Raw genomic sequence first — 12,758 nt, 5'->3', positions numbered from 1 at the left:
GCAGAATGCCAGAGTGGGTGAGTGAGAGAGAGAGACAGAGAAAGATCTTTTAATCACAGGTTCACTCTTCAAAATCTGTGATAGCCAGGACTGACTAAGGCCGAAGGAATAAGGCAGGAATTACATCCAAGGTCTCCTCTGTGGAATTTCAAGGACTCATACACTTGGACCATCATTTGCTGCTTTCCCAGGCACACTGGCAGGCTCCTGGATCAGAATCAGAGCAGCCAGGACTCGAAGTGGCACTCTGTTATAGGATGCCAGTAACCTAAGTAGTTGGAAAATAGGCTCCATATATCAAGTGTATGTGACGTTACACTTAGGGAAAAGGTTCATAGCTTATATCAAAATCTCAAAGGCTTAAATATCCTAAACTTACGTAGGGACAGGTTTAATATCTCATTAGCTATTCATTAACATAATCATTTTAACTTTCATTAATCCTTGGAAGAGAGAGAGAAAGATTCTTTAAAATTTTACTATTTCACTAACTGAAAAACAGCATTTCATTTTTTATGGGCATTTCTTGGTTAGTAAGAAAACATTTCCATGTGTGTTTAGTAATTTTACTTGCTCTCCTATTAAGTGTATATTTATTTGTATCCTTAGATAAACATTCCTATTTTGTTTTTTGCAACCAAAAATTTTTTAACATTTGCAACACTACTTACAAAATAATATACATCTAAAATTATACTTTACGAAAACACTGTTATTAGGGGGCTCAGCATTAGCAGCAAGTTAAGGCACTATTCAATCCATATGCATCCCATATTACAGGGCTGGTTCAAGTTCCAACTGCCCCATTTTCAGTCCAGGTTCCTGTTAAATGTAACAGGATGACCAGTCAACAATAGTCCAAGCACTTGGGCTCCTGTCACCCCTGGGGAGACTAGACTGAGCTCCTAAATCCTGGCTGTTACAATCATCTGAGGAGTGAGATAGTAAGTCAAAGATATCTCTCTCTCTGCTGTGCCCTCTCTCTCTGACACCTTGCCTTTCAAATGGATAGAAAGGAAGAAAGAGAGAGAGAAGAAAAGAGAGAAGGAGAGGGGGACAGCGTGAGAAAGGATGAAAGAAAGGGAAGAATTGAGGAAGGGAAACACAAGGGAGAAAGAAAAAAAACCAGCAAGAGCCTTTGCTGTTTATCTGGTATATTCTAGCTCCAAACTTTGTTCTAACAACCATTAAGACTATAGCCATGCTTCCACATTAGTACAAGTGGCTCTTTAACATTCCTCTGGCATTTTACAATTTTACAGGTCTTGAAGAGACTTCAGTAGGCATGTTTCATAGATTCAGTACACTCAGAAGGAGCCTAATAAAATACTATCCTCCAGAAGACACAAAATCATTCAGATAAGCCAGTTAAACGGCTTATGATGACCAACTGTATCCTTCAGTATACACCAATCTAAGACACACATTCCTTCTTAATTTCATATTGCCCCCATCCCTCAAAAGATACACCACACCTGAGCAATAACTTTTTACTTTAATTAAGCTAAAATATTTATTTATTTATTTATTTATTTATTTAAATGTAACTTACTGCTATATGTAGCCATTACAACTTCAAGGGCACATGCCAATAAAGACATATGAAAGATGTTGTCATTCAGGAGTTTGCTAATGAAAAAAAGAAAATGTCATTTAAAAATCTTTCTTTTATAGAAATTGTACAATGTTACATTAAGACTAAAAAATTTACCTAAAGTTTTGAATGGACAATCGTTCCTCTTCCTAAAAGAGAAAATGTAAATAATACTTTAACTGAAACTTTCTTTGTGCCAACACTGAATTTTTTTTTCAAATACAATATTTTTAACTTACTGATTTAAGCATGGATTCCATTACTCGGTAATACAGTCGGACTCCAAGTTTGTATCGCTATGAACAGAGAAAAAAAGAAAAAAAATGAGATCCTTCAACTTTACAAAACTTATAAGTTTTAAGTCTTTTTTAAAAAAACATTTTTCTGATCTTTCTTAGGAATAAGACTACCATGATATCATTCAGATAAGTTATCTAAACTTAAGAAAGACTATGGTATAAAGTGATGGCTAACATTTCCAGCAAACTGGGTTTTCTTTTTAAGATTTATTTTATTTTTATTGGAAAGTCAGATATTCAGAGAAGAGGAGAGACAGAGAGGAAAATCTTCCATCTGATGATTCACTCCCCAAGTGAGTGTAATGGCCAGTGCTATGCCGATCCGAAGCCAGGAGCCAGGAACTTCTTCCAGATCTCCCACACGCATGGGTGCAGAGTCTCAAGGCTTTGGGCTGTCCTCGACTGCTTTCCCAGGCCACAAGCAGGGAGCTGGATGGGAAGTGGAGCTGCCAGGATTAGAACTGGCAGCCATATGGGATCATGGCGCGTTCAAGGCAAGGACTTTGGCTGCTAGGCCATGCCGCCGGGCTCTCCAGTAAACTATTAAGAGAGTAGGTCTACTACCTGATTTTCCTTCATTTCATGTCATTTATACCACTGATAACAGAAGTTACAGTGCCTGGTATCACCAGAAGCACTTTGTATCATGCTTAAGTATACTTTAAAATTTGTAGGTAATTGGGATTAAAAGCTACTTATTTGGGTCCACCCCTCTCCTCATATTTTGAAATCCATGCAAAGTTTTTCATATTATACACCTTCCTGAGCTTTCTGAAGACCCTCCTCATATGATACTTCTTGAAATCCCTAACACATATTTATTAAGGCGGTTATCTGGGTTCAAAAAGCAGATTCTGTCTATAAAGCTTAGTAACACTGGAATAGGCAAAAATCAGATCTAACTGACTTTATCAGTAAGAAGTTTTAACCAAATAATGCAGTGTTTGGGGCTCAGCATGGTAGCCTAGTGGCTAAAGTCCTCGCCTCGCACAAGCAGGGATTCAATATGGGCACTGGTTCTAATCCCTGCTACCCTGCTTCCCATCCAGTTCCCTACTTGTGCCTGGCAAAGCAGTCGAAGATGGCCCAAAGCCTTGAGACCCCAGACCCACGTGGGAGACCTGGAAGAGGCTCCAGCCTCCTGGCTTCGGATTGGCTCGGCTGCAGCCATTGTGGCCACTTGGGGAGTGAACCATTGGACAAAAGATTTTCCTCTCTGTCTCTCCTCCTCTCTGTATATCTGACTTTCCAATAAAAATAAAATTAAAAAATCTAATAATAACAATAATAATAATGCATTAATCGAAAGAACCACCAAATTCTAGATTTGCATACAAACATATACACATGATATTATTTCACTCCAAATTAAGAGGAAAAAACCAAAAGAACTTATAAGTAGTTAACCAAAACACTGAAGGATGCAAAATGTAACTAGAATAACTGTGTATAGTGAATTATATTATAGAGTGAATTTTAAATTTATTTTTACAAATTACATTTATTAATGCTTCACAACAAAATAGAACAAATTCAGAACCTGAATCTCAGAGAACTTAAATGATGTGTTCATAAATCGTAGAAGCAGATACAAACCTAGGGTGTACAACTCCATATTCCATACATTTGCATACAATGCATTGAATTAAGATTTTCTAGAATAATGAAGTCTCAAATAAATGGCTAGTACCATATATTCCCATTCATACTGGTGTACACATATATGAACATTCCTACATACACACCCCTTTAGTAATATCAAAAATCTTAAAATATTTTTCTTATTTGTATTTTCTAAAACCCTTATTAGTTGGCATTTGTGTTTACGGCTTTTTTGCAATGCAATGCAAGTTGGTTTCCCAGTTTCTCACAAATAGCTGCCTAAACAGGCAGTTGGGATATAGCCATCTGCCAATATTTTATCTATTGAACACATACTACTACAATCATTTATACAATCTGGAGAGATAGTACCTTTAAAATTCTATATATATATATATAGGGCACACATAAAAACAAGCTCAAATTACCTGTGATCCAATATCAACACATCCCTGTCCCACAGCTTTAGCAAATTTTTCCTTAAAGATGATTCCAACATCCTTTACTCTTTTCAGAATATTTTCTTTTGGATTCACTGTGCAGTTCTTAAAGAGATATAAACCAAAATCAGCACTAAGGATACTGTTTAATTGGAATAAATATTTTGTACCATAACACATAACTTTTGAACTAATAATTTACAAAAAAAGTGGAAACACTTCCAAAATAGATAAGAATAAAACAACCACAAAAAAAGACAGACAGACGGGAAGGGAAGGGAAGGGAAGGGAAGGGAAGGGAAGGGAAGGGAAGGGAAGGGAAGGGAAGGGAAGGGAAGGGAAGGGAAGGGAAGGGAAGGGAAGGGAAGGGGGAAGGAAGAAATATGCAAGCAAACAAGCAAGCAAGCAGACAAAGAAAACCAACCGCAGGGGCCAGTGCAGTGGTAATCTTCCTCCTGCCGCACCAGCATCCCATATGGGCACTTGTTCAAACCTGGCTGCTCCACTTCCAATCCAGTTTCTTGCTAAAATCCCAAACGGGTTGCAGGGATCACAAGCACCTAGGCCATCTTCTGATGCTTTCCCAAATGCATCAGCAGGAAACCACATGAGAAGTGGAGCAACTGGGACTCAAATAAGCATTCCAATACAGGATGCCAGTGTGATAGACAGCTTAGCCTGTTGCACCGTAATGCAAGCCACTCCAGGGAATTTTTAAAGCAGAAGGAAAGTACTATGCTCAAGTAAAGAAATTCAAAACAAAAAGATCTACATATCCTATTTGTTGGAAGTATTCAAAACAATATTTGAGAAGAAATAAATTTACCATTCTCTCAATTCCTACCTTTTAACTCCCTTGCTAAAATTCCAGGTAACTGGGTAGATACACATGTTAATGACAACTCATAAATAAATGCTATATTATCCAAGTTGGACAAATAACATCAGCTCTAAGCTAACAGTTACGATTATCTTGACAAGTATCACTTTACTAATTCCTGGGAGAAACAGCAAAAGATGACAACACAGTATAACAAAATCACAAGAAGTTACGGTAATAAATAAGCCATAAACTACAGAAAAGTACATAATTATTGCAACAGACCAAATTTTAGTAAGTTTCCTGATATTATCCTATTTCCATGGATGAGAATTTCAACAAATACTAACCAGCAACTAAATTTAAACAAGCCAGTGAGGGGAACAAGCAAGCAAGCAAGCAATACAAAAAGCTAATTTTCATTCTCTCTTCCTTTTTTCAGAGTAGGGAGGGGAGCAGGGGCTTTTGCATGTCAAACTCAAAGTCCGTTGGGAAGTTGCAAACTGCATTGTATACAGAATGAGGCAAGAACCATATATGAAAATGGGTCAAATGAACAATGAGACTGTAGGGTTATAGTGAATATAAGTCCTGTGTAACACCACATTCAACGATAATAGAAGTAGGTACTAAAGACAGGTGAACCATAAAGAATCATCAATTAGAGGGAGGTATTTGGAGCAGCAGATGAGTCATTACTTGGGATGTCTGCCTTCCACATTGCATGCCTAGCTGAAGCCCCAGTTCCTCTGCTTCTGATCCAGTCTTCTGCTAACATACTCCCTGGGATAGTAGAGGAGCAGTAGACATCCTCAAGTATTTGGGTTTCTACCATTTACATGAGAGACACAGAGTTCTAGCCTCTGGTTTCAGCCCTGTCCAGCCTTAGCTACTGCACAAGCTGCACACATTTAGGGGCTGAGACAGCTGATGGAAAAAAACATCAGTCTGCCGGAGTCTCCTCTTGCTTCTCTGCCTTTGAAATAAAATGAACACAAATAAATTATCTTTGGAAAAACAGAAAAACTAGAGAGACAGAAGACTTTCCAATCAACAACAATGGGATCCAAGAAAGAGTGCAGTAATATCTTCAAAATAATAAAATAATAACTTAAACTTCTGAGGGTAAGTAAATATCAACCCAGAGTTAAAGATCCAATTACCTCACAAAAGTTGATGAAAAAAGCTATTTTCAGACAACAAAGCCACATCTTGTAAATTCATCTCGAACTAACCTCACTTCAGGAATTACTAAAGCACTTGACATCATAGCTAAGATACCTGAATCCCATAATGAAATACCCAGGTTTTATTTCCAGTTCCAGCTCTTGACTCCGGCTTCCCACCAATGCATATCCTTGGAGACTAAAAGTCACAGCCCAAGTAGTAAATTCTTATCACCCCGGTGGGAGACATGGATTGAGTTTCTGGCTTCCAGCTCCCAGCTTTCCCTAGTCCTACCCCAAACACTGTAAGCATTTAGTGAGTAAACCAGAAATAATGTGAGCTCTTTCTGTCTCTGGTTTTCTGTCTCCCTGTCTGGGAAATAAGTAAGACAAAGCAAATTATAAAAAGTGACATTTATAGAAGAAAGAAAATCACTTCAGAAGTGAGGTACAGACTGCAAGAAAGAATAGTGAGCAAGGCAAATGATAACAGCAACATCTTCTATGTTAAAACAATACTACCAATAAAAATCTAAATTTGAGGGTAAAAAGCAAGAAATAAGATCATGGATAACTACGCACTGGATGGGAACTAAGTAACTGAAAAAAAAATAGTTCTCAATTTCTAAGTTAAAAATTCTTCAAACATTAACAGAAAATGGTATATATTTGGCTTACATTAAAATAGGAAATCAGATTTTCTGATGGTTGATCACTTGCTGAATTTAAAATCATCACTAACTGTTGAATGGTATTCATAACAGTCCTAGAAGAAAAAGTAAAGAAGAGTTAAACAATGACAGGAAATAAATAAGAAATGAAGTACACCTATTTTCTAAGTTAGATGTATCTTTAAACATATTGCCTCCTCTTTATCTTTTAAAAGTTCTCTGAAATTAGACTTCAACAGGGCAGGAGTGGAGTGGAGCTACGGCACTGACATCTCATGGGAGCACCTGGTTCAAGTCCTGGCTATTCCACTTCCAACCCAGCTCCACACTAATGTGCCTGGGAGAACAACAGAAGATAAGCCAAGTTCTTCAGCCCCTGGCCCCCATGTGCAAGACCCACAGGAAGTTCCTGGCTACTGGCTTCAATCTGGCCCAGCACTGGCCATCGTGGCCATTTGAGGAGTAAACTATGGATGGAAAATCTTTCTTCTTGTCTCTCCCTGTCTCTGTAACCTATAACCCTGCCTTTCAAATCAATAAAATAAATTTAAAAAAAATTTTTTAAGTTATTGTGTACGGTTGCTTACAAGGAATTTTACTTTATTTAACTCTTGAAGAAAAGATGTGCTAACGATCAGTTTATAATTACAGAACCGATATTCTTCTGTCAATAAAACTGTAATTACAATTCAATAAAGCATTAATGTGTCAAATCAATGACTATTTGGGGAGAAAAGACAATGGCATTATATATAACTTCATATTAAACAGAGAAATAAACTACATGAAATGGAATTGTTTCCAAAAAACCCAGTACTAAGCACACTTTCAAATAAAAACAGAGATACTTAATAGCTCAAGCCAAGAATCAAATGCTTCTCCTTTACAGAAATCTTCAAATAAGAAAGGAAACTAAGTTCCTGAATAATTTTTTTAAATTATCATTCTTAAAGTATAAAATACCCAATCAGTATCACTACCTCTTTTTTATTCTATATGTCAAGTGTGTATACGTGTGTGGCAGAAGTGTACCATAAGCAGTAGTGTTTCGATTTGGAGCATAAGTACATTTGAGACACTGTTTAATGATACTACGAGTTGTAGAATGTTTGGTACTGAAGGACCCTTAAGTATTAAATAAAACATGTTCAGTGTTCTCTGCTAAACCTGTGTAAGCTACAGCTATGCTTCTTCACTTTTCAAAGTATTGTGATCTGCCTTTCTTGTGCCTCTCTATGTTTACTAATGCATGTGTGCTACAATGAAGAGAACCACAAAAGAGCAGCTGTTAAAATCAAGACCTTCATCTTTCGTATCATTTGTTCTGATACCTGACTTCTCTGATACATTCAACAACTAAATATTCTTTCCTCAAACTCCTTCCCTCCTGGGGTTTTTATGACCTCATTCTGTGGGCTCTCCCAACCATACCTTCTCATTCTTTAAAAATCTAACATACACTTATGCCATTACAATTCTTGAGGGTTCCACTCTCAACCACCATTCTGCCCATTAAAAACCTCTGCTTCAGGCAATCTCACCTACTTTTATGGTTTAATATCCCCCCTGATAATCTCAACTTTATAAGAGTACCAAATTCTATCACTTACCAGTTAATCTTCTTCATAAGTGCACTAAAGCATGATATTCTAAATGTGAAATCATCAAATTTTTACCAACCTTCCTTCCCACCACCACTCCATTCATTCAAATCTTCAACATCTCTGAACTCACCTACCACAACAGACCAGCTCAGAGACTGTCACTCACTGTATCTGTGGTAGTAAGGCCTAGTCATGTGTACTTTGAAAAAGGATCCCTCAGGTTGTCCTAATTTGGACCTCTGGTTAAGAATCACTGAGATGAATCACTGAGATACACTGACAAATCTATTTGCCCACCTGTCTTCTCCTCGGTCCATCCATTTACAAACTATTACCATGCATATACTTGCAAATCCAAGTCTGATTTTAACTGTTACTTCTGCGTAACACCTATTTATAGCACAGGCTATATCATGTACAAACAAAAGTGCAAAACTATGATTATACCATAGAAGACATTTCTTGTCTAGCACCCATACCTCCCTGCCTTCATCCTCTTATTTTACAGTCAAAACGGAGTTGCTGACAGTGCACCGTGCTGTTTGATACTTTCACTACTTTTCACATGCTGTTTGCACATCTTAAACTGCCTTTCCTATGAAGCAGATCTTAACATGCTTCAAAATTCAGTTCACATGGCTTCATGAACTGTCTTCTTATTAACTTGTCCATTACTATTGTATATTAATATGAAAGTGATTCTATTCAATCATTTGAAATATATTAATGACTGTCTACTATGTGCCAATTATTAGGCTAGGATCTAATTATTAAATGGGAAAAATCATAGTCCCAATAGTATGGAGTTTAAAAGACATTGTGTGCCATGGTGAAAAACAAATACAAAGACAAATTATATACATTATGGAAGAAATAGATCATTATACTATGAGGAAGAATAATAGAACACTTCAGAGGAAAACATATTCTTTAAAAAGTAATATTTTGCTGAAGCATAAGGAAGAATAGCAGTTGGCAATACAAGGGAAGAAGAGAAAGAAGAGTTTCAAAAAGACAGAATATCCAGTGAATTGCTTCTCAAGTATAAAAGAAATTGCAGAATTTAAGAAAATGGAAGAAGCTCAAGTATGGATAAAGCAGACTGAGCAAGAAAACATGTTCCCAGGCTTTGCTGCAGAATTAGCTAGATGGTGCTAGGAATGGGGACAAGTCCTGTCAGGCTAGCCCACAGAACCACTTGGAAACTGTAAGATCCAGAGCTGGGGATGGGCCTCCTAGGGAAATTCTGGGCATTCCTCTGACGTGCTGCAGCTTTCACTGGTGAGCATGAGAACCAGGGCTGAAGACAAGCCTGGCGGGACAGGCAGTGGTATCTGTAGGCATGAGTGGGATGGATAGTGGGTTTGGTCAGTCTGAGCTAAGCTCCAACACCCATTGATGTGTACAAGAGCTGAATGGGATGCAGGAGACTGGACTAGTCTGCTACACACATCGGCATGCACAGGAACTAGGCCTGTGGGTAGAACTGGTGAAGGTTACCAGGAATCATTCCAACCAGGCTGCAGTTTCCATTTGTGTGTGAGGGCAAGTGTATGGTAGGCAGGGATGGGCTGGGCCACAGCATCCATTGGTTTGTGCATGAGACGGGGCTGGACACAGAACTGACCATGTGACTATGGCCACCAGCATACGTACAGGCTGAGCTGGGTGATGGACTGAGCCAGACGCCACACCGGCTAACACACACAGGAGTCAGGCCTAGGGTCACCTCTGGTGAAGTTTCTTTGGGAACTCCCCAACTAGACCACTGGACTCAAAACTCCAACCATGGAGTTGGAAAATCACATGGAGTGCATATGTCAGAACTGGACCTCCTTGGCTGTTGAAGCCTGTAAAGCAAATAGCATGCCCAGATGCACATGGGGGACATGACAACCAGTTCATTGAAGCCTGCAGGGGACATCTAGTACCATGGATGGAAGAACAAAGCAGGTAACTCTCTCAACCAACTTCTGACAGCAAGGAGTTGGGTAAGTGGAGACACTAAGGTGGACCATGTCAGCCAATGGATCTTGGAAGGATTTCCTCTACAATGGAATAACAAAATCAACACTATCTCCAAACGATCAAAATCATTTATGCAGAACCCTCAGAGCATGCTCCACATCAAGGACCCTGGAATGACAACAGGTGGCTGTCCTCCAACCCCAGGTACTAATGTGGTTGGGATGCTGTGAGCGGCTTCTCCTCTTCTCTCTCCCCTTCTCCCAGACATAGGAAGTAAAAAGGAGATTGGAAAGAGTTATTGCATCCACTTTCCCCTATTCCTTAACCCTTCCTACCCTAATAAGTGGTCTACATGGACATGCATCCTTCTTAACTATGTAAACATCATACAAAATAAAATAAACTTGTTATTAAAAGAAAGAAAGAAAACAGATGACCCCAGAGAGGCACAGAAGCCAGATCATACAAGGTCTTTCAGGCACTGTTAAGCAATACAGAATAGTAGTTGGACTTCTGAAATATCTTGGAGGTAGATTTAACAAGACTTGACAACAGATTTAGATATCAGAAGTGAGCGAGAAAAAGGACAGACAATACAGTTTGAATTCTGCAGGGTAATGTGTAGATTACATGTGATACGTATTTTTTCTTTTTTGTTTACTGAGAAAGAACACATTCCCATTTTAGGTTGTATGAACAGCAGCAGATAAAACTAGGTAATAATCATATTTGCCAAACTAGTAAATTACATGGCAGACAAACCACATTCAATATGTATTTGTTGTATATATGTACAAATATGTAAAGAAATAAATGAACAAATATGGAATGCTATCAGTAAATAATCACAATGAAAACAAATGGGAAAGTTCATACCTCACTGGAGTTGGTGGAGCAATCATATTTATATCTTCATCATGATGATTTTTTCTTGGTGTTCTCTGCATTTCAAAACTAAATAATAATAAACAAAGTCCTTCTTGCTGAAAATGTATTATTATTTGTTCTTAATAACTATAAACTATAACATAATACTTTCACTTCTTATCATACAAAGTGATAAATTATATAATAAAAGTGATAGGAAATACATGATCCAACCACTTCTTACATACGTACATAAGTGTAGGCTTTTCATGATATTGAGGTATACCATTAATTATTCTTGGAAGGGAAAGCTAAATGGTTTCTTCCTAATAGTATTAATAACTAAGTTGTTCAGAATTTAAAAAAAAATCAAAGCTCAAATAAATAAATAAATCTTCAAGAAAATCAAAGCTCAGATACCTTAACGCAGTAGAAGAGGCTGGTGTCGTGGCACAGCAAGTTAAGCTGCAGCCTGCAGTAGTAGCATCCCACAGGAGAACCAGTTTGAGTCTTTGCTGCTACACTGCCTATTTATCACCCTGCTAGTAAAGCTGGGAAAGCAGTGGATGGTTCATAGTACCTGGGTTCTTTCCATCCACATGAGAGACCAGGATATACCTCTTGGCTCTGGGCTTCAACCTGGCCCAGTCCCAGCCACATGGGAGTAGACCTGTGGGGAGTGAACCATCAAATGGAAGATCTGTCTGTCTCTCTCTCTCTACATATATATACAACTCTGCCTTTCAAAATATAAAATAAATGTTTTTAAAAAACCAAAACTCATAATTTTTAATGCAGTATACGTCCTAAAACTTTATTTCCAATTAAATCAAATTTAAAACACTTAATTATGTTTAATTTCTAAATTACATGTATTTTTAAGTTTCACATTAGAACATTTAATGCTGAAATCTTCCAGATGATCAGGTTAAACTTTTTATAATTATTTTCAACAATTTCCATGTTTGGATTCTACATGCAAATTCAAGCCAATATACTGGGCGGGGGTGGGGGAGGGGCCGTGCTGTGGAGTACTTGGTTAAGCTGCTGCTTGGGAGCCTGCATCCCACAAGGAAATGCTGGTCCCAGCGTTGGCTGCCTTGTTTATGACACAGTTTCCTATCAATGGGCATGGGAAGGCAGCAGATTATGGCCACTCACTTTGAAGATCTACATGGAATTCCTGGCTGCTAGCTACTGCAGCCATTTGGGAAGCCAACAAACAGATGGAAGATCCTGTTTCCTCTTTCTATCTCTTGCAAGGTAAGCAAACATCTTGTTAAGGTAGAGAATATATTTTGATACTAAAAACAAAAAATGGGGCCTGGTGCGATGGCATCGTGGTTAAGGTCCTCGCCTTGAACACACCAGGATCCCATATGTGCACTGGTTCTAATCCCAGTGGCCCCACTTCCCATCCAGCTCCCTGCTTGTGGCCTGGGAGGCAGTCGAGGATGGCCCAAAGCCTTGGGACCCTGCACCTGCGTGGGAGACCCGTGTGGGGAGCCATGCAGATCCACGCATCCTTTGCAAGCTCTCAGTCAGCTGGAGCTGGTCTCCGGCAGACCTGGGAGAGCTCCTGGCTTCAGATTTGCTCAGTTCCAACCGTTGCGGCCACTTGGGGAATGAACCATCGGACAGAAGACCTTCCTCTCTGTCTCTCCTCCTCTGTATATCTGCCTTTCCAATAAAAATAAATAAATCTTAAAAAACAAAAAATTTAACCA

At 38.5% G+C, this 12,758-nt stretch overlaps 1 protein-coding gene across 2 annotated transcripts in view; it reads right to left on the bottom strand.

Moving 5' to 3' along the window:
• The window catches only part of RB1 (RB transcriptional corepressor 1), a 125,946-nt gene that overhangs the window by 65,638 nt on the left and 47,550 nt on the right, over positions 1-12,758 (bottom strand). For both annotated transcript variants that reach the window (XM_040991413.1, XM_040991414.1), the window contains 6 exons: positions 11,041-11,118; positions 6,600-6,687; positions 3,924-4,040; positions 1,834-1,890; positions 1,712-1,743; positions 1,553-1,629 (listed from right to left, as the gene is read on the bottom strand). In XM_040991413.1, coding sequence (XP_040847347.1) covers positions 1,553-1,629; positions 1,712-1,743; positions 1,834-1,890; positions 3,924-4,040; positions 6,600-6,687; positions 11,041-11,118 — 449 coding nt within the window. The remainder of the gene's footprint in view (positions 1-1,552; positions 1,630-1,711; positions 1,744-1,833; positions 1,891-3,923; positions 4,041-6,599; positions 6,688-11,040; positions 11,119-12,758) is intronic.

The sequence above is a fragment of the Ochotona curzoniae genome, unplaced genomic scaffold, assembly GCF_017591425.1.
Source record: "Ochotona curzoniae isolate NIBS_2020 unplaced genomic scaffold, NIBS_Ocur_1.0 contig_64, whole genome shotgun sequence".
Taxonomy (NCBI): domain Eukaryota; kingdom Metazoa; phylum Chordata; class Mammalia; order Lagomorpha; family Ochotonidae; genus Ochotona; species Ochotona curzoniae.
This window is presented reverse-complemented; position numbering and strand designations above follow the sequence as displayed.